The sequence below is a fragment of the Pholcus phalangioides genome, unplaced genomic scaffold (genome assembly GCF_987345545.1).
Source record: "Pholcus phalangioides strain wild (caught in Gottingen) unplaced genomic scaffold, Ppha-v1.0 ptg000011l_1, whole genome shotgun sequence".
NCBI classification, from domain to species: domain Eukaryota; kingdom Metazoa; phylum Arthropoda; class Arachnida; order Araneae; family Pholcidae; genus Pholcus; species Pholcus phalangioides.
The window spans coordinates 49,736,051-49,761,974 of NW_028301604.1; the positions used below are offsets into that span (position 1 = coordinate 49,736,051).

The 25,924-nt window shown below is 37.1% G+C and overlaps 1 protein-coding gene across 1 annotated transcript in view; it reads right to left on the reverse strand.

Annotated features, from left to right (window-relative positions):
- Window positions 1–972: 972 nt before the first annotated feature.
- Sesn (Sestrin) overlaps window positions 973–25,924 on the reverse strand; it is a 228,774-nt gene continuing 203,822 nt past the window's right edge. Inside the window, exons 7-8 of the mRNA XM_089239615.1 lie at window positions 7,655–7,880; window positions 973–1,301 (exon numbers count right to left, since the gene is read on the reverse strand). Of these exons, the coding sequence (XP_089095741.1) occupies window positions 1,215–1,301; window positions 7,655–7,880 (313 nt within the window). The 3' untranslated portion in view covers window positions 973–1,214. The remainder of the gene's footprint in view (window positions 1,302–7,654; window positions 7,881–25,924) is intronic.

Sequence of the window (25,924 nt, forward strand, 5' to 3'; positions counted from 1 at the left end):
GATGGCTGTCTTCATGGGGAGAACGATGGGAGTGATTCGATACTTGGAAGCACGGGGCAAGGGGAGCCTCCACTATAAATTTTTGCTAACTTTTCCGACACAACTCTACCTTTTTTGAGGTAACGGAAGTAAGGTGCTTTGCATCAGTCCGGGGTTGTGAGTGGTTATATTTATTTATCTATCAACTTGTGACTATTTGGGAAGGCGGTGAATAACACTGTATATAGGAAGTTTAGACAATCATATATTTTTTACTTCAACGGTATTCTGTGTAGTAAAACACAAAAAATAAACAATATGGTTTAATAATTTTATATTATTTACGATAAAAATGACACATGACACTTTCGCACGTTTACGAAACGTGAATTTAATAAAAAAATGTTTTTTCTTTCCCCTTTTTCTATACTCCAAAATTCGCCACCCCTCCAAATTTGCTGCCCTGGGCTATAGCCCGCTTAGCCCCCCCCATTGCTGGTGACAGGTGCAGTCGTACCGGGACCCGTGATTTAGGTGATTCCGCGCTTACTGTAATAGAGGTGACAAAATATTTACATAAATATATCTAAAATTCATTTTTTTAGTGATAGAACTTCTTCAGCATGTCTTGTAAGCATTTTGTTCAATTTTATTTGAAGAAAATGCTTTCCTCTGATTCAATATTTTTGCCGGATCAAATGAAATTCCCGGTTGTATTTTAGGTGCGGGATTCTGGGATAGGAATACTGATTCCAATGCGTGTCAGACAATTTTCCATGGTTTGTTTGTCAGGATATCATTTCGGTGCTGAAAATTCATTCGCGAAGTGATATGTGGTCGTATATTACTTACAGATTCTTATTGCTATACGAAATATGCAGCAATGAAGTTGGAATAACCTTATGGGATACATCCCATTTGTTTAAAACGTAGTTCATTACTCGCATATCTGACTGTCGTCTCCAAAAAATCACAAATAAACCAACGGTCAAATCAACGTTGAAACCTTTTATTATAATTTTAATCTCAATGACATCTCAGACAGTGAAAGATATATACAAACAGGGAATCGATCCCACTGAACATTAATTGCGAAAATGTGAAAATAATTATAAATTTTTACTCATATATGTATATCTACCTGATTTTTTATTCGACAAATCATAGCCTATATCAGAACAACCATGAGGGTTGAGTAGTTTACAAATAGTAGTAACCATAGCTGTTGAGAACATTCACGTCATATATTGCATAATTGAAGACAACGCATATAAGAGTTCTGCTTGAAGTCTTGCTTCGAATATCATCAAATTTACGTGAACCTGTAATTAAAACGTACGCTTTAACGAGCAGGAAATAATATTCACTCATATGCAAAATTGAAGGTAACTACAGTTAAAACAGCTCCACTCCAGAACGGCAAGAAAAATGTCCCATACTTAAATCATCCTGTATATAAACACATTATACAGTACTTTATATAGTACATTCGCAGGGCCGTATTTATGTTTTTGCCACCTGTGGGCTATACAAATTTTGCCATCTCCCATTTCAGTCTAAATTTTTTAACTCCTCCCTTCTACACCTACCATGCCATTACTAATAAATCATAAAAAAAGACAAAAAAGTGGTATTGTATATACACTCATGTCCATAAATTAAGGATAATTCAGAATCACACGGAAATCGAAATCTAAAGTAAAAATTTAACCTGTAGAATTATCACACACATCTGCAAGAATGATATGCAAATTTCAGGAAGCCACCAGATGATGCCGATAGTACGTCACAATGACGAGAGTGTAAGAGGGGGTATATAAGGAATTGTGGCAAAGAAGTGAAATTGTTCACAAGAGTTCTGTAAGGCGCTCAGTGCCATAAGCGAATAGTTATGACACAGAGGGCGCATGTGGATGATTTTTTACGTGGTAGAATTATCGGCCGCCTGGAATGTGGTGGGCTTACTCAGATGGAAATATCCGAGGAACTTGGAATTGCCCAAAGTGTCATCTCTAGGCTTTGGCAACGATTCCAAGATAACGGAAATGTCAGTAGACGTTACAGTACAGGTCGCCCCCGAGTTACAACGCCGAATGAAGACCGGTATTTGGCAGTAACTGCCAAAAGAAGCAGACGGAGCACAACATCCGACCTGTCTCGTCAGCTATCTGCAGCCACGGGTACCACAGTTTCAAGGCAAACCGTCTACAGACGTTTGGGAGATATTGGTCTATATGCTCGCAGGCCTGTCAGATGTGTTCTGCTTACGGCAACTCACTGTCGGCAGTGATCAGCCTGGAGTAGAGAACATGCAATGTGGACATCGTCACAGTGGGCTTGTGTGGTGTTTTCCGACGAGTCCAGGTTTAGCTGCTTGCAGTCTGATTCACATCGGACTTTCATATGGAGAACGCCAGGTACCCGTTACCACCAAGACAACATCATTGAACGACACCGTTACAGTGGTGCAGCATTGCTCGTTTGTGGTGGAATTATACTGGGTTCCAGAACAGATCTGCATGTTCAAACCGGAACCATGAAAGCCCAAATTTATCGGGACATCATTCTGGAACAACACGTACATTTGTTTAGGGGTGCCATGGGCGCAGAATTTGTGTTTATGGATAACAACGCCCGTCCTCACCCATCAAACATTGTAAATGAATGCCTTGAATCTGAGGATATAACCCGTATGGAATGGCCAGCATTCTCACCTGACTTGAATCTGATAGAGCATGTGTGGAACATAATTGGCCGATGAGTTGCAGCCCGTCAACCACCTCCTACATGTGTATCGGAACTTCGGAGAGCATTGCTTGCAGAGTGGAGTGATCTTCCCCAAGATCAGATCGATAATTTGATACTCAGCATGCCTATGCGTTGTACGGACTGTATTTCACCGCATGGGAGACATACAATGTATTAACCATCATACCAACCATGTAATAGTAAGTTTTTGTAAAGGAGATATTTTTTACAATTGCTCCAGGGAACAAAAATCCTAGTTTTTATGAATGGTATCATACATACACCATCGTTTTTGTTCTTCATCTTTTGTTTAATAAATGGGCTTTATGAATAAGTAACGTTTGTTTTGTTTCTGAACCTTTTTTTGCCGGAGCTGGCATTATCCTCAATTTATGGACATGATTGTAATTGCTTATAAAACTTCACTTTTCTGTCCTGTATTCGTATCCTATGCCGATCCGTAATGATTGCCATATAACTCGGGGGGGGGGGGAACTGCTGAATTCCCTGCCCGTAGGCGTCTATACAGTATATCGATGAAAAACTGATAAATTTAATTCCAATGTATGGTACATACATTCGCATATGAAAGTATCTAGATGCTCCCCCACCCTGGGCAAGCGCGCATTTCGACGCCCCCTTATAATGTTGAAGTTGAGGTTTCAGAGTGAAATGTGCGACCCCTACGCATGATGAACATACGCGTCACATCTCTCTCAGTGTAAGCACCACCAGTCTCTAAAATTACGTTTTTCAAAACGTAAGCAACACGATGCTCGTTTCATGAAGGGGATATATGTTCCAATAAGGGGATTAATATAACATGACAATTTAAATACTGTGTATAAGTAAAAGGCACATGTAAATGTAAAATGTAAACTGTTCACCTGTCGTGTTTGTTACACATCTGAAAAGCAAGTAAGACAGGACAATATAAATATTGCAGAGAAAACACGATTCAACTGTTATCCCTGTATTAAGACCAGGATGTGAGCCAACTTCATGTGGTTTTCCGTTCAAAATGAAACGAAAAAATACAATAAATATTCCTTTTTTTTACTTTAATTTCTTAAACGCAAACCTTTTTTCAATTTATCGATGTATCGTATAAAAAAATATGAGTCTTACGCCTTGTTGAATACAAGTATTACAAAAGATTTCGAATTACCTAAGATTGAATTGTGGCGGTTGTTCATAAATTATCATTAAAGAAAACTCTCACAAAATACAAAACGTATGAACTTACCAGAAATGAGTAGTTATATTTGATATTCACTTACTTTGTTTTCATCAAGAAAGTGTAAAATGAAGAGGAGCTTTCTTCCGTTTTGTTGGTAATCCTGTGTTTATAATCGAGTGTAGTTTTGTAATACTGCACGCACGCAGTCCTAAGGACTAGTAAACGGAATCGCGTGACCCTGCCTACCACATTCTGTACCATGATTTCTTTGTATTCAAATTAGTGACTGCAAACGGATGTTGTTCTGGATTGACCAGCTTCATCCCATTTCGGTTCCCAAACAAGTTTTAAAAACAGTATTGCAATCGAATTCATCCATTCGATTTATATCCACTTAACACTGTTTCTATTTTACTTTCAGAGAGCCGAAATTGAGCTATTGAAATCTTTGTTGTGGTCAGCTGGGAAGCGCGGTGCGCGGTTGAATAACACTGTAAATAGGAAGGTTAGACAATCATATATGTTTTTACTTCAACGGCAGTCTGTGTGGAAAAAACACGAAAAATAAATAAAAATAAACAATATATTTTAATAATTAAATATTATTTACGATAGAAATGACATATGGCACTTCCACACGTTTACGAAACGTGAATTTAAAAAAAAGTTATTTCTCTCCCATCTCCAGAATTTGCCGCCCTGGGCTATAGCCCGCTTTGCTGCTGTGGCAACAGGCGTGAACTCATGCAAATTGGTAGTGCTGACGTAATACCGTCACTGTGTTTCTTCGTGTATAAATACGTAACGAATATTGTAACTCTTTCCCTTTTCAGCTAACATATTCTCATAGTTAATTTTGTTCTTTTGTTGTAATAAACATGAAGTTAAGTTTTTCTTTTGAGAGCCTTCATTGCTGAGAGGATCGCCTTAATTGGTGACCCGAACAACCGAATTTCCCTGATGCTTGAGTCAACTATCAGGAGACCTGTTTTGCTGTACTTTGTGAGGTCCTGCTGTTCAGTGGATGTTATCCAGCAGCTTCGAAGTATTTATTGTGGTTTCCTGTGACGTTGCGGAAATTCCTTGAATGTTAAACATGTGAAGGAGCTCCAAATTCCAAGGTGAGACTCAATTTTCGTATCGGCCTTCTGTTGTGCTACGTAATATTTTATACTATATTTTATATATTTTATCGATATTTTGCGTTTTACTCTTACACACATTTATTTAGTGTTAAATATTGCAATATATATACTTTTTTCCCTCTCGATCATTATGCTTCTAACTGAAGATCGGGCATCGAGTGCTGAGCCCAAACAATCTCTCGATGTCAATAAAATTTCGATCAGATTGCCGAATTTCTGGCCTGAAAATCCAACCCTTTATTTTGCTCAAGTTGAGGCAAGCTTTTGCTTATCGGGTATTACAGCCGAAGCAACTAAATACATACGGTCCTACTGGATTATAGGATACAACCTACACGGGATCTCCTCCTTCTCCAGCTGAACTGCTGATGGGCAGACGATTAGGATCCTTTTTGACAACTCATCCTCATCAACTCAAGCCAAAGTTTTCTACAGCTGAAGCCAGTAAAATCTTGAAAACTAGACAAGCATATCAATTTTCCGGCGGTGAATTTTCCTAGCGGTGAATTGCATGGCGGTGAATTTTCCGTCGATGAATTGTTGTCGGTGAATTGCTGGCGGTGAATTTTCCGGACACGGTCATAATCAAGACAGGACCGGAACCTCGTTCCTATATCATCGAGGGAAAAGATGGAGGTACATATAGAAGAAATAGACACCACATAAGAGAAGACCGAATATCTAATGAGAAGATCACCAGAACCAAAACAGTTGAAGATTTTTACCCTTTAACGGCAGTTAAAAAGATGATGACATCTTCAACTTCAGATACAATTCCAGGAGCAGGTCAAATCCTGAGAAAGTCAGCGAGGACTGTAGTTAAACCCATCCGTTACAGACAATAAAATTGAATATTCTAATAATACTGAATTGAATAATTACAATTGAATATTCTAATAATACTGAATTGAATAATTACAATTGAATATTCTAATAATACTGAATTGAATAATTACATTTGAATATTCTAATAATACTGAATTGAATAATTACAATTGAATATTCTAATAATAATGAATTGAATAATTACAATTGAATATTCTAATAATACTGAATTGAATAATTACAATTGAATATTCTAATAATACTGAATTGAATAATTACAATTGAATATTCTAATAATACTGAATTGAATAATTACATTTGAATATTCTAATAATACTGAATTGAATAATTACAATTGAATATTCTAATAATAATGAATTGAATAATTACAATTGAATATTCTAATAATACTGAATTGAATAATTACAATTGAATATTCTAATAATACTGAATTGAATAATTACAATTGAATATTCTAATAATACTGAATTGAATAATTACAATTGAATATTCTAATAATACTGAATTGAATAATTACATTTGAATATTCTAATAATACTGAATTGAATAATTACAATTGAATATTCTAATAATAATGAATTGAATAATTACAATTGAATATTCTAATAATAATGAATTGAATAATTACAATTGAATATTCTAATAATACTGAATTGAATAATTACAATTGAATATTCTAATAATACTGAATTGAATAATTACAATTGAATATTCTAATAATACTGAATTGAATAATTACAATTGAATATTCTAATAATAATGAATTGAATAATTACAATTGAATATTCTAATAATACTGAATTGAATAATTACAATTGAATATTCTAATAATACTGAATTGAATAATTACATTTGAATATTCTAATAATACTGAATTGAATAATTACAATTGAATATTCTAATAATAATGAATTGAATAATTACAATTGAATATTCTAATAATACTGAATTGAATAATTACAATTGAATATTCTAATAATACTGAATTGAATAATTACAATTGAATATTCTAATAATACTGAATTGAATAATTACAATTGAATATTCTAATAATACTGAATTGAATAATTACAATTGAATATTCTAATAATACTGAATTGAATAATTACAATTGAATATTCTAAATACTAATTGAATAGCCCCAAGCATCAATATATATCGGTTTGTAAGAATAAAGATGATGGAAAACGAGAGTTACTTTCATAATGTGCAGTGCAATTATGATATGGGTACACAAGAAATTCTGTTAAATTTTATCCCCATTATTGTTGATTAATGGCCAACGCGGTTGTTTTCGTCTTTCATTTTTTATCCTTGAAAAATTAAAAATAACGCCAATAAAAAAGAATATCTAAAAGTCAAGAAAAAGCAACCCACATGTTTGTGCGTACAGGGTCTGAAAGGGTTAAGTTCATCAAGTTTCATGAACAGAGTGCGCTGTCTATCATATAATATGTCAGTGGAAAAAAATGCTTTCATCATCGCGGTTGAAATTTGCCCACATAAGTGTTGATACGCAAAAAATGACTTTTTACATAAATATGGTTCATGGCTAATTTAGGTTTTTGGAACATAGGTAAATAATCAGGACAATCTCGGGTGCTATTAAGTTATTGGGTTATTTAACCGTTCAAAGTTTATATTAAACATTCATTAGAAGGTCATTAAAATGAGTATGGTATAAACCAAAAGGAACTAAAAAGAAAGAAGCGTAATCTTATATATCAGTTTATCAGGTAGTAGAAAATGATGTCACCTTTTCTGAATGCCTGAAATCATGCATCAAATTTTCATATTCCTTTTTAGAAGTTCGTTCTGGAACGCAGCACACGGCTTTAATATAAGCTTGCAAGTTGCGCTCAAGCAGTTCGTTCACTTCATCGTAGTTATAGTCATCATGACGAATTCCAAATATGCAATGGATATAGTTCCATACAGCTCTACGAAATATAGTAGTATCAACATTTTTTTTGCGACCCATGCTAAAAGAGAAAGAAAGCATTATAGCAATAACCATTGGCAGTAATATAAAAAAATGACGTAATTCTCTTTAATTTCTTACATACCTTATACTGTTCTAATTGTTCAAATTTAAATAATCAAATTGTTAGGTAAACATTTATATGGAGTGATTATAAATAAGTTCCCTTACTCAGATGTCTCTGTAGAACTTCCTAGTGATCGAATTTTTCTAAAAGTTGGTATTTAGGCTATACTCAGATCACAGGAAAGAAATTTCCAAAGAAAAGAAAAAAAAGAGCTCTAGAATTTTCAATCAGGGCTGGAGCCAGGCATGAGATGACGAGGCTGCATGTCTATTTATAGGGGCGGTATTTTTTGAGACAGATTTGTTATAACGGACTCGATTGAAATCAAAATTGATCGTACTCGTTGGAATGATTTTGAAGAGAAAGCGCGAGTGGGTAAATAAGCACAAGTAAACACAATACATTTGAAATGCTATTTAACTCTTTGCTATGCAATGCTCAATTTATCTCAATACACCTCCTTTCTTGCACTCACAAAAAGAACCGCCGGTCTCTCCAGATATGCCTGACAAGGATTTATATAGCTGGACTATATCTTTTCCAGTTGCACCCATCTTCCAAGAATGTTCGAAATCACATAAGTGATGGGAATCTGGGTGCATCTGGTTCTCCGGGTTCTGGTCTCTACAGAAGCTGGGGCTGTACTACCTCCTCATGCTTATTCTCATCCGATCCGAATTATAAGCATCGGTTCATAAGCATGACGTTAAGAATAATCCGAAAAACGATACCAAGGAATTATTCGTAGGCTCACTCCTTAACGTCACGTGACGTGAAAGAGGGAAAATCAAAGAAATCGCTTTCTACACAGGGAAAAGCGATTTTTCCCTTTGCCCGATCGACCACTTACCAATCAAAATTAAGCTTGGGGTATACAACTACTACTATACATTTACTGAATTTTTTGTTCAACGACGGTGGCAACGCAATTCAGTTTTACTAATTCTTTCCTCCATGTAATGCACGTGCAGAACATTTGTTGTTGTTTTTTTTTCACATTCTTTAACGTTAAAAACGAAAGGTGTTAGCGGGGCTATCAGCTAGATACTTTTTTTTTATTTTTTTTAAATGGGGAGGATTGAAAATAAGAGTATATGAAGAGTTATTTCTATAATTAAAATATATTTTTCAGCGTGTAAATATTATTCAGAAAGATATTTCAGCATTCTAATTAATTTATTGAAGTTATTTTTAAGAGCCGTACTTCATAAGGAACTACCGAAATCACATTGGGATAATAATGTATTGTCCTCCATTGCCTATTTTGATGGACGTGGGTGATTATTACACTTTGCTTCATTTATTTTATATACATATATATATGTATATAATTTTAGGATAATATAATTATATCATCGAGAAATATACCGTGAAAAAAAAAAATCTCGAAAAAATATAGCTGTAGAGGGAATTATCGTTATATCGAGCATCGTTGTAGCGAGGTTCCACTGTATACTACACTAGGCCGAACACATACTGGGGAGGGGAAACAAAGCGAGCGATTTCAAAAGAGAAAATACTTCGATGCTCATCTCGATGTCCCCACACATACTGACGATGCAGAAGAGAGCGAAAATGACCGCAGGCGTTTTGAAGGGTAAAGAAGAAAAGCCTTTGAGCGGGAAACGTGACATCTCGCCAACTAGTAACCCTACCAGCCTGTTCATGCCAAATCAATCAATTTGGCAATATTGGAGGATTCCAATAAAATAAACGCGTTAATCCTCAAAACAGTAAAATTCGTGATATATGTTTTTAATGACTTCATGTATCAAGCCGTTGTTTCGGATATTATTACGTAATATGTGTAGAGATTGAAGTAATTATACTTCAATCAAGATATGGACTCTGAATAAAAATACATGCCTATAATTCGCAGAAGCTAATTTCGATACTTTCTAAAGAAAATATCACCGTTAATGAGATGAAGCGAGAAGTTATCCATACACCTCGATGACGCAACCGTAATTATTTTTGTGGGCACTGTACATTATTTTATAATTTTTTTTTTCTTTCACGTGGTCGTCGCTCTCCATATGAGGTTAGTGCATAGCAGATATATTAACATCCATACTTTTTTACGGGCACCCTGTTTCAGCCCCATCGTTGGGTATTTTGCCTGTTGTTGCCTCTGAATATGTATCTATCTATAAATCTGTGAAAAATTATGTTATTGCAAATTAATTTTTGGAACATTTATTTCCATTTCAAATTCTTGGAGGAAAAAAAACTGTATATAGTACTCATCCCTATGCACGGCATCCTAGGGAAGAGGCGTACGCAAGAGAAGGGCGTACGGGGTTCATGCATTGCTCCCTAAACTAACCAAGAATTAGGAACAATTTCAATGTATCGGTGAAAGAAAATAGCTTTTATACACTATTTGAATCTATTTCTGTTAATTTAAATGCTTTTTGAATGTTGATTACTCAAACTGCTCGGGAAGAAAATTTTTTGGCCTCTTCCAAAGGTCAATTATGCGTATGTCCTTGACCTGGAATGGAGTGCTGCGGCATGGTCGGGAATAGGATTTTTGCCCCCCCCCCGACTTTAAAATTCGATAATTTTAGAAAGGTGTTCTTTGTTCCCAGCTAAAACTCCCACCCCAAAATGTTACTGCCCGGGGCAGTTGCACCTTTTCGTCCCCCTCTAGTTCCAGGCCCTTTGTTGCGGAGCCACCTTTTTTTTTGTAATCATTTTTTAAATGAACGTAACAAATTTTGATGAATTCACAATAAAAATTTCAAAATTAGACTTTCCTGAAAGTATGGTCAAACTTCTTGGTAAATTGGAATCTATTCCAAATTGTAAAATTTTGGTTCCAAAGAGATGCTTCCATGGTTGGAAAAAATTCCCATTAAAAAAAACGATGAACACGCAATGTTTGTGCAATGAAATGCTGCAACGAAGGCGTTATTGCAGCGCAACAGACTTGTTACATTCTGTGGCACCTGAGCGCCGGACGATACCGTCCAGATACAGATGTGTTAATGAAGTGTCAAGTTCATAAAGGGCCCCCCGATGGTAAAAAATTCTTTCGTGTGGCAAAAAGACTTCATAAAAGGGTAAGAGGAGTTGGTTTTTCTTTCATTATTAGTAGAGAAATAGTAGTTGCTCTTTCAAAAAAGTAAAGTGTCGGTAATATCAATGTAAAAAACATGTTTATTGTTGCTCTGGAAAAACAAGAATCAAATCAAAAGTTTTCCTACAACAGTATATTCCTTCAGCTTTTCCCTCTAATAAACAACATAAGAACCTTTACTGGATTCCGATCATTTGACATTTGTAAGAGAAGACAATGAAATGCTCATTATTCTTAATACTCACCTGTATTTAATAATTTTAGAATAATTTCTCACACACACAACTCAAATGATACAAATACATATGCCACAACACACAAATTGCCCAACAAGGTGAGTGGCTGAAAACGATTGTTATTTGCCATAAATGTATACGTGGTTGTTAATCACAAATTATCAGAGTGGATCCACATTATTTATGACATCCCAGAATTATAGATTCCTCCTATATGCAGGGCCGTCTTAAGTGCATCATGGGCCCCAATGATTTTTCTGAGGCCCTACCAGGCTAATTCTCGAAAATCTCAACCAGATCTAATTTTTGTGAGGCCCCTTTTTTTTCTTGAGGTCCCCGGGCCATGCCCGAGTGGGCCAATGTTAAGATGGCGTTGGCTATATCCGGCATGTTCTGTGCATAACAAATTTCAATTAAAGCACGGATGATGAAATAAACTGGTTTCGATTTTGTAAGAAATACAGAGATATATTGTGTGTGAGATGTTCATATGTAATCAGAAAAAAAAAAATCTGGTGTCTCTTTCATAACAAACGGCATTCAAATTCACAGAAATAACAGATATTCAGAACAATAAAATACAAGCAAAAAAAAAAAACCAAAAAAAACAGAAACCATGTTTCGATAATGGTAGTAAGCGATGGGCAATCGTCACGGTGTTTATCCGTTTCCTTAAAACCCAGGAGGTTCTCAAACATTTTCCACCCGCTCCACCCCTTTCCCTTACGAAGAGTAGTTATGAGCAAAACATTTCTTCGAAATACCTTTGTCAGGACCACTGCGCCGCTGCTCCCCTGACAAAGGTCGGCGCGCACAGTTTGAGAACCCCTGCTAATCCATCAACGTGTTGACAAATCACTACAAATCTGTTGAAATTCTAAGAACATGTTCAGTATTGAGTAGAAAATGAGTGTCGACCAGCAATTCTTAATCTTTTCTGACTCGCAAGAGCCCTTTTTCGTATATAATTTCTACGACGAAGCCCTTACGCTTCGTTTTGTTTTTTTTCATTTGGTTATAAAATTTATTGATTCGCTTTACTTTAATCGAAAGGACGCGGAGCTCCTGGGAAGTGCACATGGAGCACTGGTTGAGAACCGCTGGTATAGACAGTACACAGCTATATAGATAAAGTTTTCTTTCTACAAGATTTCGATGTGTTTGTAGGGAGATATATTTCAGTCTCAAAACCGCATAATGATTTTATAGCGGTTTATCAGTTTCCGTCCGAAAAATGTTACCGCCCTGTACATTTTGCAGCCCAGGGCAAAGGCGTGAGTATGAAAAAAACATTGAGAGGGCTGAAAGTTGCCAGTCGTCTCGTGACGAGCCTCGAGCCTTATTTATTCATTAATTGGGGAAGGGGGGTTCTCAGCTCCTAACAAAATTTGGGGGGGGGGGGGGTTCTGAAATAGCCTCGCCTCCCCTCCCCCCCCCCCACCCGGTTCTGGTGCCTATGTCCCATTGCAGTACGTTTCTTATTAGAAGCTATTGAGGGAAAATTGAAAGGATGTAATTTGCGCGCCTTCTGATACTACTCCCGGCAGTATCAGAAGAAAATTTTAGAGTAGAAAAATTAAGTGCTCAAGGTTTTGAAATTGATTAAGTTAAACAATTTAACATAAGCCTCTACCGTGAATATACTGAAACGAGCGTTTCGCCCAAAACGGAACAATTTCCTGCTTTTCCGCTTAATATTTTTTTTATGGCGAGTTACAATATACACCATTTTTTTTTATATCATTACCGTCTTTCTAGCTAAGATTAAATGCAAAATTTGATCGCAAAATATATTTTACACTAAATTATTTAAGAAGTGCTAATTAATAAGTGTTGCGTTGATGTCAGCACAAATAAATTTAATTGCCCACTGTGAATGAAAACTTCGTATTTTGAAAGCTTCGTATCACGCAAACTATGTGAAATTAGTCTATAAAATTGAATATTAAGACGTTTCGATTAATTTGCGATCAATTGCATTTTCTAATGAGGCAGAGGCGCCGAAATAAGAAAACATTGCAGGGGCTGAAAGTTTACATTTGTCTTGTATATACGGGCTGAAGCCCTTATAGGAGAGGGAGTGGTGCGTTGCAATGTACATTAATTAATTATGGTGGGGCTCAGCCCCCTTGTAAAATTCATTGGGGCGCTCAAACAGCCTCAGTACTCAAGTTCCGGCGCCTATGCAATGAGAAAGTTTACTGCAGTTGCTGATGAAACGCTTCGTTTATGTTTTGACTTCTGCACTTATTAATATTGTACCAAAAAGGAAAAAAAAATTTTACATCCGTCCGTCAGATAAATAATGGATTCAATCCATTAAAATAATTTTAATTAAAAGGGTTTAAATTAATTAGTCAACTCTAAAATAGCTTGAATTATTTAATAGATTAATTAAAAATTCTTTATGGTTTAATTAATCGAATGTTAAGGGGTTTTAAATAATTATCTCATAATTAAAAGGTAGTTGGTTATTTTTCAATTATTTATCTTATGAACGAGTAAACTATTCCACACCGGGCCGTAGACTCATGGAAATTTGATTCATCGGGCCGCGGTTCCGAAAAGGTTGAGAACCACTGGGTTAGGTTAATCACAATGGGAATTGAAAAGAAGAGGAAGCGCCAAAAGTGGAAAAAAAAATCTAAATGCTCCCTCCAAACCAAATCGGTGTGGTAGCGAGTCAAAATCGAACGGGACATATGCGGACAACATGGAAATAGGATCAAAATCGGACAACTTTTGCAGCGCCCTCGATGTTGGCGCTGTATCTACCATTTGTTTCTCCAACCTGTTAAATGGCGACAAAATGGATACAACAAGAAACCGGGTCAAAATCGGACAAATTTTGCCGCGCCCTCGATGTTGGCGCTGTATCTCCCATTTGTTTCTCCAACCTGTTAAAGGGCGACAAAATGGATACAACAAGAAACCGGGTCAAAATCAGACAAATTTTGCCGAGCCGGCGATGTTGGCGGTTTATCCCTAATTTTTCCACCAAGCTGCTAAGTGGGGGTTTTCTCTTTGATGGACATTATAAAGACATGCAGAGAAACTTTTGATGAAATTTGAACAATGAAAGACGTGAGTCGTCTACCAGTCGCCAGAACAAGTTAAAAAAAAACCCGTCCTCTTTCAACCACTGACAAGTGATGGATTGCTACACGTAAAAAAAAAAAAAAAACGCCGACATAACCAACACTATAATGATAAATATATAGCTTCAGTAGAACTATTGTCATTATTATTACCCGGCTCGGCGCGGAGGTGATCATAAGTCCTTATCCCGAGGGATTTCTATCCTAGGAAGGGTCTCTACAACTAATCTCGCCTGAGTATTATCAGCACAGTGCGTGGACTACGGCATTGTCAAACCAAAGGAAGTTGATTGTTTCATAAGAGGGAAAATTAGTAAAATCATACATAAATTAATGAGCACTTATACGATCATATACATAAACGATATCGATTGATCGTACATGCAAGATATATCGGGGGAAAAGAAAAATAACTACATCAACTGAACTAAATTTGATCAATAAAAATCACGGCAACTCACAGATGACTCACGTGGATAGAAATATGATAATATAGAAAACATGTGAACTAGTTCTACAGAAACATTAAAAAAAGATTTTATTCTAATGAAGTGATCTAAAACTATGCACACACACACTTATTCCGATTACAGTCAATCCCGTTTTTAACGTTCCCGCTTAGTACGACTTATTTCTGTGGCCTCAACTCTAAGTACAGTGGATCCCGCTTATAACATTTTTTCAAAAAACCTGTCACAAAAACATTGTAGGCGGGGAAATGGAAAATCTAAGTGCGAATTAGTGAGTTGTAAACACCAGAATAAGTCGTACTAAGCGGGAAAACTATATAAGCAGGATCGACTGTAATTGTCATTAAGATTTCCCATTTAAAGCGGTTCTCGCTTACAACGTTTTCCATGACAGTTTTGTGGAAAACGTTATAAGCGGGATCCACTGTATTATTTAATATTTATGCATTTGCATATAGTAGGTGGTCTATTAAAAAATCTTTGAGTTGAGCCCAATGAATCGGAATGATAGATATCAAGTAGATACATGCGATCTTCATGCTTAATTGATTTCAGAATTGAAATTCTATTACTGTCTTATTAAGGATGGGACGAATAGTGATTTGAGCGAATAACCGAATACTCGGCGGCCGAATATGTATTTTCTTAAAATTCAACACAATCATAAATAAAATTGGTGTTTTTAATTGAAAATAAAATTATTTGTAATTTCAAATGATTGACATTGAATTTTAGTTACACTATACGTCCCACGTTTAAACTTACCCGTTTTGGAGGATTTTTTTAATTATTTGGATACCCGTCCAGGATTTTTTTATTGTTCTTGATTATGCTTGATTACTTGATTCACATTGCAGCTCTTATTGATGAACCATCATTAGTTACACTTGTCCGAAAATGGGTAAAGAGCACGAATAACTACATTTACTAAGAAATTTATTTCAAATGCTCCAGAGGAGTACGGACCGGAGGAGGAGGCCGGACACCCTTTGCTTATATTCAATCGTCCGAGAAAAATTATTGGGGTCACTGGTCGAAAATCTGGGGTGAATGGCACCGAGACTACCTCAAATTACCAAGGACTAAGATCAGGAGTTTCTGAAGTGTTTCGAACCAATAGGTACTCATCTTTGTTTTAAACAAATAAATTTGCTTTCTGATCGATTCTGCAGGTGTCGGATGCATGCCAAAAATTACCATGGGTGCTCAGAACCCACAGCATTGACTCGGATTACCGAAAAACTATAGAAAACGACTCTCGAGAGGGGGGGGGGGCACATTGATTTAAAGGTAAATATAATAAAAAATGTTAAGAAAATTCTACGTTTATCCTGGGTCACAAAGCTGGAGCCCCATCCGCGTTCTACTTGTGTAGCGGCATTTGAAACATGAACAGTTAACGGCCATAAGGAACTTATTCCATTTGATGACATACTGTATAATAATTACATTAAAACAATAATTTTTCTAGTTTCTCTTCTTTGGACCTGCCTATTCAGACTCAATCTCCCCTGCTTTGTTATTAACTTAATAACTTAATTCGTTACAGATTAGGACTGCGAAGACCCATGACATCTTTATAAGGGAGACTGACATGGTTTGCAGATATATGAATGCTACAGTTTTTCTTTGATTGCACAGTAAATTAACTATAAAGATGCTTGTGAAAAATTTTAGCTAATCAGTATAGGTACACCGAAGACCCCAGTTCAGGATAAGACTCCTTTTACAAATACAAATACAAATACAACGCCACAACAGGCAAAATGCCCAACGAGGTGGCTGATAAAAAGATGCCCATAAAAATATGGTTGTCATATGTTTCAAAAATACAGCAACCCAATTAAAAATGCAATTAACACAAATTACAAACAATATATACACATGATAAAATATTATACAATGCCCATAAAGAATACTTATGGTTGTCTTATTCTAAGAATGGATAGCTTCTCGATTTACCCCAACATGTTTATCGTATTTCTTTTTAAACGTGTCAATTGTGTTACAATTTACTACCTCCGGGGGTAAGCTATTCCATTTATTAACAACCCTATTGGAGAAAAATTCCCTGCGACACCATAACCTTGCATTGTCCCTCACCAATCGATACTGGTGTCCCCTTGTAAAAGCAGTCGATTGGCGGTGTACTAAAAGTTCATGGTCCATCCTATCCATCCCATTGAAAATTTTGAACACTTCGATCATATCTCCTCGACACCTGCGTTCATCCAATGTAAACATATTCAAAAAATGAAGTCTTTCTTCATAACTCAAGCCCTGTGTGCCAATAAGGACACGCGTAGCTCTTCTCTGCACCCCTTCAACCAAGTCTATGTCCCTCTGTAGGTATGGTCTCCAAAACCTTACAGCATACTCCATTCCAGGACGAACTAAGCCTCGAAAAAGCGGAAGAATGACTTTAGGAGAACGCGAAGAGACCTTTTTGAAAATGAGACCAAGCATTCTATTCGCTTTTTTGACAACCGCTGAATAATGTTCAGAAAACTTAAGTCGCTCGTCAATGAGAATTCCCAAATCGGTGACTCTAGTTGCATCCGGGATAGTGACACCATTCAACTCGTAAGAGAACCGTGGGTTGTTCGAACCAAAATGAGCGACCATGCACTTATCTACGCTAAACGTCATGCTCCATTCATTTGCCTCATATTGCATGCTTCATAATGCTCATTGCTTCATTAAAGCAATTCGATAAAGGTGCTCAATAAATAATGTGGCGAGTGCTTCCAATTAATTTGTAAAACGTTTCCTGGACTGAACAATGGAAAGCTGCGAGCAGGGATTTTTGATGGTTCTCAAATTCATAAATTTCTTAAAGATTCGAAATTTTCAGCATTTTCGACGGATATTAAATCTTCAGTTTGATCATGTTTCGTATCGTTTGTTGAGAATTTTTTGAATGATTACAAAGCAGAGAACGATGAAGAATTGCAGTAAAATACGATTAATTTGTAATTTGAATTTAAAAATTTTCAAACGTTTGAAAAATAGGCTGTTAATATGAGCACAAAGGCGCATTTTCTTCTTAGTTACTTGGTCCAATTTCACAGACAATCTGAGTCATTTTAATGACAAGAGAGGCGGTTTCATCAAGATATGAAAGTAATGGAACAGAAGTATCAAGGCAAGCTCAAGCCTCGCGTATGATGGCTGATTACTCTACCGAAGCCTCCTATGAAAGACATTCAAAACCCATTACAGAAAATCATACAAGTGCTTTTCCTTGAATTAATTTAATATCATTTTATGTTCATTTTAGTGGACAAAATGCAACATTATAGAGCATATCATTACTGCATTGATCTATTCTGATATCCTAAATATATTCCTTTATTTTCATTCCATATATTATACGATATATAAATGTATACACGATATGTATAATGTATATTATACATACATATATTGTTTTACTTTTATTCTGAACATAAATGTACCACAAATTTCATGTGACGTGCATTGCCTGCATATTGAAATCTGATAATTGAGTGGAGTGTTTTTAAAGATGTGCATTTATTGATTTACAAATACGCATTATTTTATTATCAAGGACGGGCTTAAGCATTTTGTGGCCCTCGAAAACGGAGTTTCCTAATCCCTGAGTAACCATGAACACCCTGGAGCACGCCAGGTTTACATAGGCAGAATGAACATCAAACTACTATTTCATGGTCGTATAAAAAAATCATTCGAAAATAAATTTGAAGGATATTGCACGCTGCTCCCAGATATTTAAAGGTTGGAGAGCTGTCGGGCCATTGAACCGATTACCTACCCAGGACCTTAACTTCATACTCTTTCAGCCGGGCAAGTATGCATTATGTATGCCTTGTGTAATTTTTTAAATTTTAAAAGAAGAATTTAGCAACCCATCGTCCGGAGCACTAGATCCACCTCCATCCTTTACTTGGCTTGGAGGAAGGGGTTCTGTGAAAACCCTAGGCAAGAGAAATAGGGTTCGATGTCTGAATTTTAAAGGCTTTAGACAAAATTTTAAGCTACAGCGAAACCTCGATACAACGACTCTGCAGACCAAGAAAAAATGTCGTTGTAGATTATGTAGGGATTATATATCGTTATGTCGAGAGGTAACAGTTTAACATTAGAGTATAGGCATTTTCAAACAAGGCTTGAAAAAATATCGTTGTAGAGTAATTTATCGTTATATTGAGTATCGTTGTAGCGAGGTTTAAATGCATTCGCTTTGTTGAAAACGAATTTTTTAAATTAAAATGCAAATCAAAGTATTTTCATTCATCACGTTTTTGCGGCTCTAACATTTAACGCCCCGGTTGCGGCCAACCTTCACACTTGCCCAAATCCGGCCCGTCAGTATTGACTTATCTTCCGATTTATGTATTGATTACTTTTCATGATTAAATTGATTCATTCCATTGATTCAAGCTTTCTAGTGATGTAAACTGCTCGCAGATTTAAATGCGATTTGTGTGCTGCTTATGTAGTACTACTAAAATTTAGTTTTCACTTTATGTTAAAAATTAGAGTGTTTGAAGAAAAATAATGCCAGATTCACACACGATATTGCCCGCTGCTTCCAGACATTTAAAGGTTTGAGAGCTGTCGGAGAAATCGAACCGATTACCTACCCAGGAACTCAACTTCATACTCTTTCAGCCGGGCAAGTATGTCTGCCTCGTGTAATTTTTTAAATTTTAAAAGAAGAATTTAGCAACCCATCGTCCGGAGCACTAGATCCACCTCCATTCTTTACTTGACTTGGAGGAAGGGGTTTTGTGAAAACCCTAGGCAAGAGAAATAGGGTTCGATGTCTGAATTTTAAAGGCTTTAGACAAAATTTTAAGCTACAGCGAAACCTCGATACAACGACTCTGCAGACCAAGAAAAAATGTCGTTGTAGATTATGTAGGGATTATATATCGTTATGTCGAGAGGTAACAGTTTAACATTAGAGTGTAGGCATTTTCAAACAAGGCTTTAAAAAATATCGTTATAGAGTAATTTATCGTTATATTGAGTATCGTTGTAGCGAGGTTTAAATGCATTCGCTTTGTTGAAAACGAAGTTTTTAAATTAAAATGCAATCAAAGTATTTTCTTTCATCACGTTTTTGCGGCCCCTAACATTTAACGCCCCGGTTGCGGCCAACCTTCACACTTGCCCAAGTCCGGCCCTAAGTATCATCAATATTGACTTATCTTCCGATTTATGTATTGATTTTCATGATTAAATTGATTACTTTTCATAATTAAATTGATTTATTCCATTGATTCAAGCTTTCTAGTGATGTAAACCGTGCTCGCAGATTTAAATGCGATTTGTGTGCTGCTTATGTAGTACTACTGAAATTTAGTTTTCACTTTATGTTAAAAATTAGAGCGTTAAAAAAAAAATAATGCCAGATTCACGCACAGAATCAGCACTCAAAATTACCCTGAAATCACTAAAAATTTTTTGGCAATAAAATTAGTGTTGAGCAGTCTACGTATCAAAGCACTCGAAATTTCTGCCTGAAAAGCATATAATGCGTCCCAAACGGAATTCATGGTTATGTAAGTCTAGAGCCGCCCTTAGAGGTGTGCGGTTTGCACCGGACCCCGCACTCACGGTAACTTATTGGAGGCTTCCATCAATTCTTAAATTATTTCTTGCATTAATTCCGAATTTTCATCAATTCTAGAATTTTTTCTTCCGTTCATTTTCTAATTTTCTCTATTTTTCTAATTAATTCTGAATTTTCATTGGTGTTGGATCCATTTTTAGTTATTTTTAATTCTGAAATTCTGAAATTTTCATTAGTTTCTGGAATATTGTTTCCTCTCATTACTTTGAAACTACCTTTAAGTACTGAATTATCATTAATTTTTTTTATTTACATTTTAATGAGTATTTAAAATTTTTTGTTAGGATATTTCTCAGCATTCCTGCATATTCTGAAATAATAGCTGATGATCTCCCCCGCCCCCCCCACAAAATATATAAAATCGGGGCTAAGGGTGTCCTAAACATTTTTGATGCCATGAAATTTTTGAGATGGCCCCGTGTCTGATAACTGCGTCCCTGTGTAAGTCACTTTTTGCAAAGCTTCATGAATAAAAATTATGGGGAATGTAGTGTATTAGTGTATTAAATTATGTTTGCAGAAGTCAGCGATTGTTAATTCTGAGGCAGAGATTATTGCAAAACACCTTCTTAAAAGTCCTTTGATTTAAACCTTCTCTCTCAAAGTTTTAAAATTACTTTTTTATCCATGGGCTGGATAAGAGTCGTATTTGGAGGTACGGACGGCAATGTTAGAAAACGACGTTTCTCAGAAGAAAACAAGGCGACAATCGACACTAATCCTCCCAGCTCTCAGTCAATTCATTCTTCTTCATAGTACAATCTCCCATGGGTTGTCGGCAGCCGACATATATTGATTCTTCTTCAAATTTTCCAGGAACTTATTCTTTCCCCCCCCCCCCATTCAACACATTTAGAAAATGTAGCTCGAAAAATTGCCAGAATCATTCGCCAATAAGTGTTAAATTATCGGTTAACATAAAATGTCTGATTTTGACCCGATCGCGACCAGAGAACGTACCTTAAAAATCGCCAGAATTACTCGCCAGTAACGTTTGATTATTGGTAAACATAAAATGTCCGCATATGTCCCAATTTCCGATATGTCCGCATATGTCTCGTCCGCTTTTAACCCCTAATCGTGGGGAAGGGTTCCCTGTTATCTGTTGCTCTTTCAATCTTCTTCTATTGTTAGTTTTCTTCTGCTCCTATTGTATAGAGCCGCGCTGCTCCTATTGTTGGGATGCTATCTGATATTGAGCCTCGGGGTAACTTTTATCACTTTTACTTTCTTTTCTCCCTCTGTATATCTTTCCCTTCTCTCTTCGGAGTTGGGTTAGTGCTCTTTTACCTCTCCTCCCACACTGAGGAGTGAGAACTGGGGGGGGGGGGGAATCTACCTAGTGGTTCGTTTTCGGGAAGTTGTTTCTGTGGTCTGTTTTATCAGAGACCTGGTCGCTCAGGCCTCGTCATGTGTAGAATGTTCTTTGGTCGTCTGCTGACCAAGAATTCCGCACTATCATAGTTTGAAATTTGGTTTAGGTGCCAGTGCTCTGAACTTTCTAGCGATTCAAAGAATCTTGTGGCCAGTCGAAGGTTATAGTCGAATATAGTTTCTAGTTTAAGATCTTCTCTGATGTTGCGGTTCCTTACATACCAAGGGGCCCTTAGGGCTTTTCTGATAAATTTATTTTGTTCTCGCTCAATTTTGACTATTATTGAGTCGCGGTTGTATAGCCAGCATACCGACCCGTAGGTCATTACCGGCCGTATAAGCATTTTGTATAGTATGATCTTGTTCTTAGTCGACAGAGCAATTCTATGACGTACTATCTTGTTCATGTCACTGATTGTTCTAGTGGCTCTTCTGATTGCCTCGCTACAATGGTTCGTGAACCTGAGGTTCTTGTCGAGGACAATTCCGAGGTATTTGGCCCTTAAGGACGGTTCGATCTGTGTGCCGCTGGCGGTCAGTACTGCACCTTGTGGTAGGTTCTCTGGGCGCACACCGGTGATCCATAAGAAAATGGTCTTGGATGCGTTCAACATTGCCCTGCTGTTGGTGCACCATCTCTCTATTTCTACTGTCGTTTCCTGAAGGGCTTCTAATGCCTTCAATGGGTTCCAGTGGCACTGGGCGACCGCGCTGTCATCAGCGTAGAGAGCCGTAAGTCCCATGGGGCTTACGGGGAAGTCGTTCATATGGTAATTATGAAGTGCCGGTCCGAGAACGCTTCCTTGGGCTATAGATGCCCTTAATGGTCGCTCGGACGAATAGGTGTCATTAATTTGGACTTTGAAGGTTCTTCCTTCAAGATAATTTTTTGTGAAGTTAATTAAGCTGCGGGGTATGTTCATACCAATTAGCTTATGCAATAGCCCGTTATGCCAGACCTTGTTGAAACTTTTGGATAAATCGAACATGGCTATTGCTGCGGTTTTTCGATGCATGCGGACCCATTGAAGGTATTCGATGACCCTCAGGAGCTACGTCGTGGTTGAATGTCCACTCCTGAAGCCGTGCTGCTACGGAATGATGATGTTGTGGTCTTCGTTGTATTTTTGATATCTTTTAATTATTATTCTTCCAAATACCTTACTCAGGCAACTGAGTAAAGATATCGGGCGCCAGTTTGATGCGAAGACCAGGTCTTGGCCGGCTTTGGGTATCAACCTGATGATGGCAAATTTCCAGGCTGTAGGATAATATTGATGGCGCATCATTTCGTTGAAAAGTCTAGTTAGAATGGTCACAAAGTTCTGTGGAAGCTCTTTAATTGCTCGGTTCGTGATTGTGTCGAAGCAGGGAGCTTTTTTGGTTTTAAGTTTCTTGATCACTTGTTTGACATTGTCTTCGTCGGTGGGGTACAGCGCTGTGCCGTACTCGAAGTTGGTCGAGGCGAAGAATCTGGCAACACTTCTGTTTATTTTTAGCACCCTTTTTATTGGAGTGTTATCATTGGGGCTGAATTGGTCCTCAAGGAAGTCTGCAAATACCTCGGCTCTGTCCTCGTCAGAGACCACAAGGCCGTTGAGGCCGTGAATTGCTCTCATCGTTTCAGCCCTGGGCTTACATATTTTGTATACTTTGTAGAATGAGCCATCTTCGCAATTTGCTTCCTCTATAAAATTTTGGTATCTATCTTGGACAAAGTTGCGGATTTTTTTAGAGACTTCTTTCTTCAAGTTCCTATAGATTCTGTGGTTTTGCTTTGTTCGGGCGTTCTGCCAAGCTCTTTTTTTTCTATTTTTCTCTTTAATCAAGAGTTTTAGCCAATGAGGCAAAGCTAAGGGGTTTCCGGCCCGAGAGGGAGTCTGCGAAGCTTTATCAACGGCATTTTTGATGGTTTCCGTGATGTTGTCCATGGCTGTGTCAAGTTCTTGGGGGGTTCGGAACCAGCAATCTGGCCCGGGGAGGAGCGCAAGGTGACGCTTGTATACCTCCCAGTTTGTGCGTTTTTTAGGCTTATGGCCGTCAGGCAAAAGGAAGTCGATCTCCATGATGATTGGGATATGATCCGAGGACAAAATATCCTTAACCTCGATCGACATTGCGACGTTTAGATTTTTCGTAAGGGCAATGTCGATTGTATCAGAATACATATTGTGATTATCTGGGTGGAATGTATGGGCGACTGTGCCAAAGGAGCGTATATTTTTACTCCTGCAGTATCTTTCGAGGATCTTGCCGTGTTTATTGTATCCTCTGCTGTTCCAGAATTTTGACTTGCAATTATAGTCACCCGCCATTATGGCTGGGTGCCTACAATTGAAGAAGATGTCGAGTGGGACAAAGTCCAAGTTATTTTGTGGGGGCTTATAAACTGCACCTAATCTAATGACCTTACGGTCCTTGCAGTGGATGTCCACGGCAAGAGTTTCGATGTGAGTAGAGTCTGGGAGATCGACTTAATAGGCTAAGTGCCGTTTAATAATTATCGCGACCCCTCCCCCGTGACCGGAGACTGTCTTTTCGGATCACATCGCAGTTTGCCACTCTGATGGTATCGTGGGGGCGAAGCCAAGTCTCGTTGACTAGTAGAACATCAATGTTGAATTGCTCTATCGACTCTCGAACTTCGACCATATCGTCTTTTATTCCACGCCATTATCGTCAAGTTTTTAAAATTTTGAGCGCTTCTACTGATTAGGGGTTAAAAGCGGACGAGACATATGCGGACATGTCGGAAATCGGGACATATGCGGACATTTTATGTTTACCAATAATCAAACGTTACTGGCGAGTAATTCTGGCGATTTTTAAGGTACGTTCTCTGGTCGCGATCGGGTCAAAATCGGACATTTTATGTTAACCGATAATTTAACACTTATTGGCGAATGATTCTGGCGATTTTTCGAGCTACATTTTCTAAATGTGTTGAATGAGGGGGGGGGGATGAATAAGTTCCTGGAAAGTTTGAAGAAGAATCAATATATGTCGGCTGCCGACCCCATGGGAGATTGTACTATGAAGAAGAATGAATTGACTGAGAGCTGAGAGGATTAGAGTCAGTTGTCTCCTTGTTTTCTTCTGAGAAACGTCGTTTTCTAACATTGCCGTCCGTACCTCCAAATACGACTCTTATCCAGCCCATGGATAAAAAAGTAATTTTAAAACTTTGAGAGAGAAGGTTTAAATCAAAGGACTTTTAAGAAGGTGTTTTGCAATAATCTCTGCCTCAGAATTAACAATCGCTGACTTCTGCAAACATAATTTAATACACTACATTCCCCTTAATTTTTATTCATGAAGCTTTGCAAAAAGTGACTTACACAGGGACGCCGTTATCAGACACGGGGCCATCTCAAAAGTTTCGAGGCATCAAAAATGTTTAGGACACCCTTAGCCCCGATTTTATATATTTTGTAGGGAGGGGGGATCATCAGCTATTATTTCAGAATATGCAGGAATGCTGAGAAATATCCTAACAAAAAATTTTAAATACGCAATAAAATGTAAATAAAAAAAATTAATGATAATTCAGTACTTAAAGGTAGTTTCAAAGTAATGAGAGGAAACAATATTCCAGGAACTGATGAAAATTTCAGAATTGAGGAATTAAAAATCACTAAAAATGGATCCAACACCAATGAAAATTCAGAATTAATTAGAAAAATAATAGAATTTATTTTTTTTAGAATGAACGAAAGAAAAAATTCTAGAATTGATGAAAATTCGGAATTAATGCAAGAAATAATTTAAGAATTGATGGAAGCCTCCAATAAGTTACCGTGAGTGCGGGGCCCGGTGCAACCGCACACCTCTAAGGGTGGCTCTAGACTTACAGAACAATAAATTCCGTTTGGGACGCATTATAGCCAGATTGCTTTTCAGGCAGAAATTTCGAGTGCTTTGACACGTACACTGCTCAACACTAATTTTATTGCCAAATAATTTTTAGTGATTTCAGGGTAATTTTGAGTGCTGATTCTGTGTGTGAATCTGGCATTATTTTTTTTCAAACGCTCTAATTTTTAACATAAAGTGAAAACTAAATTTTAGTAGTACTACATAAGCAGCACACAAATC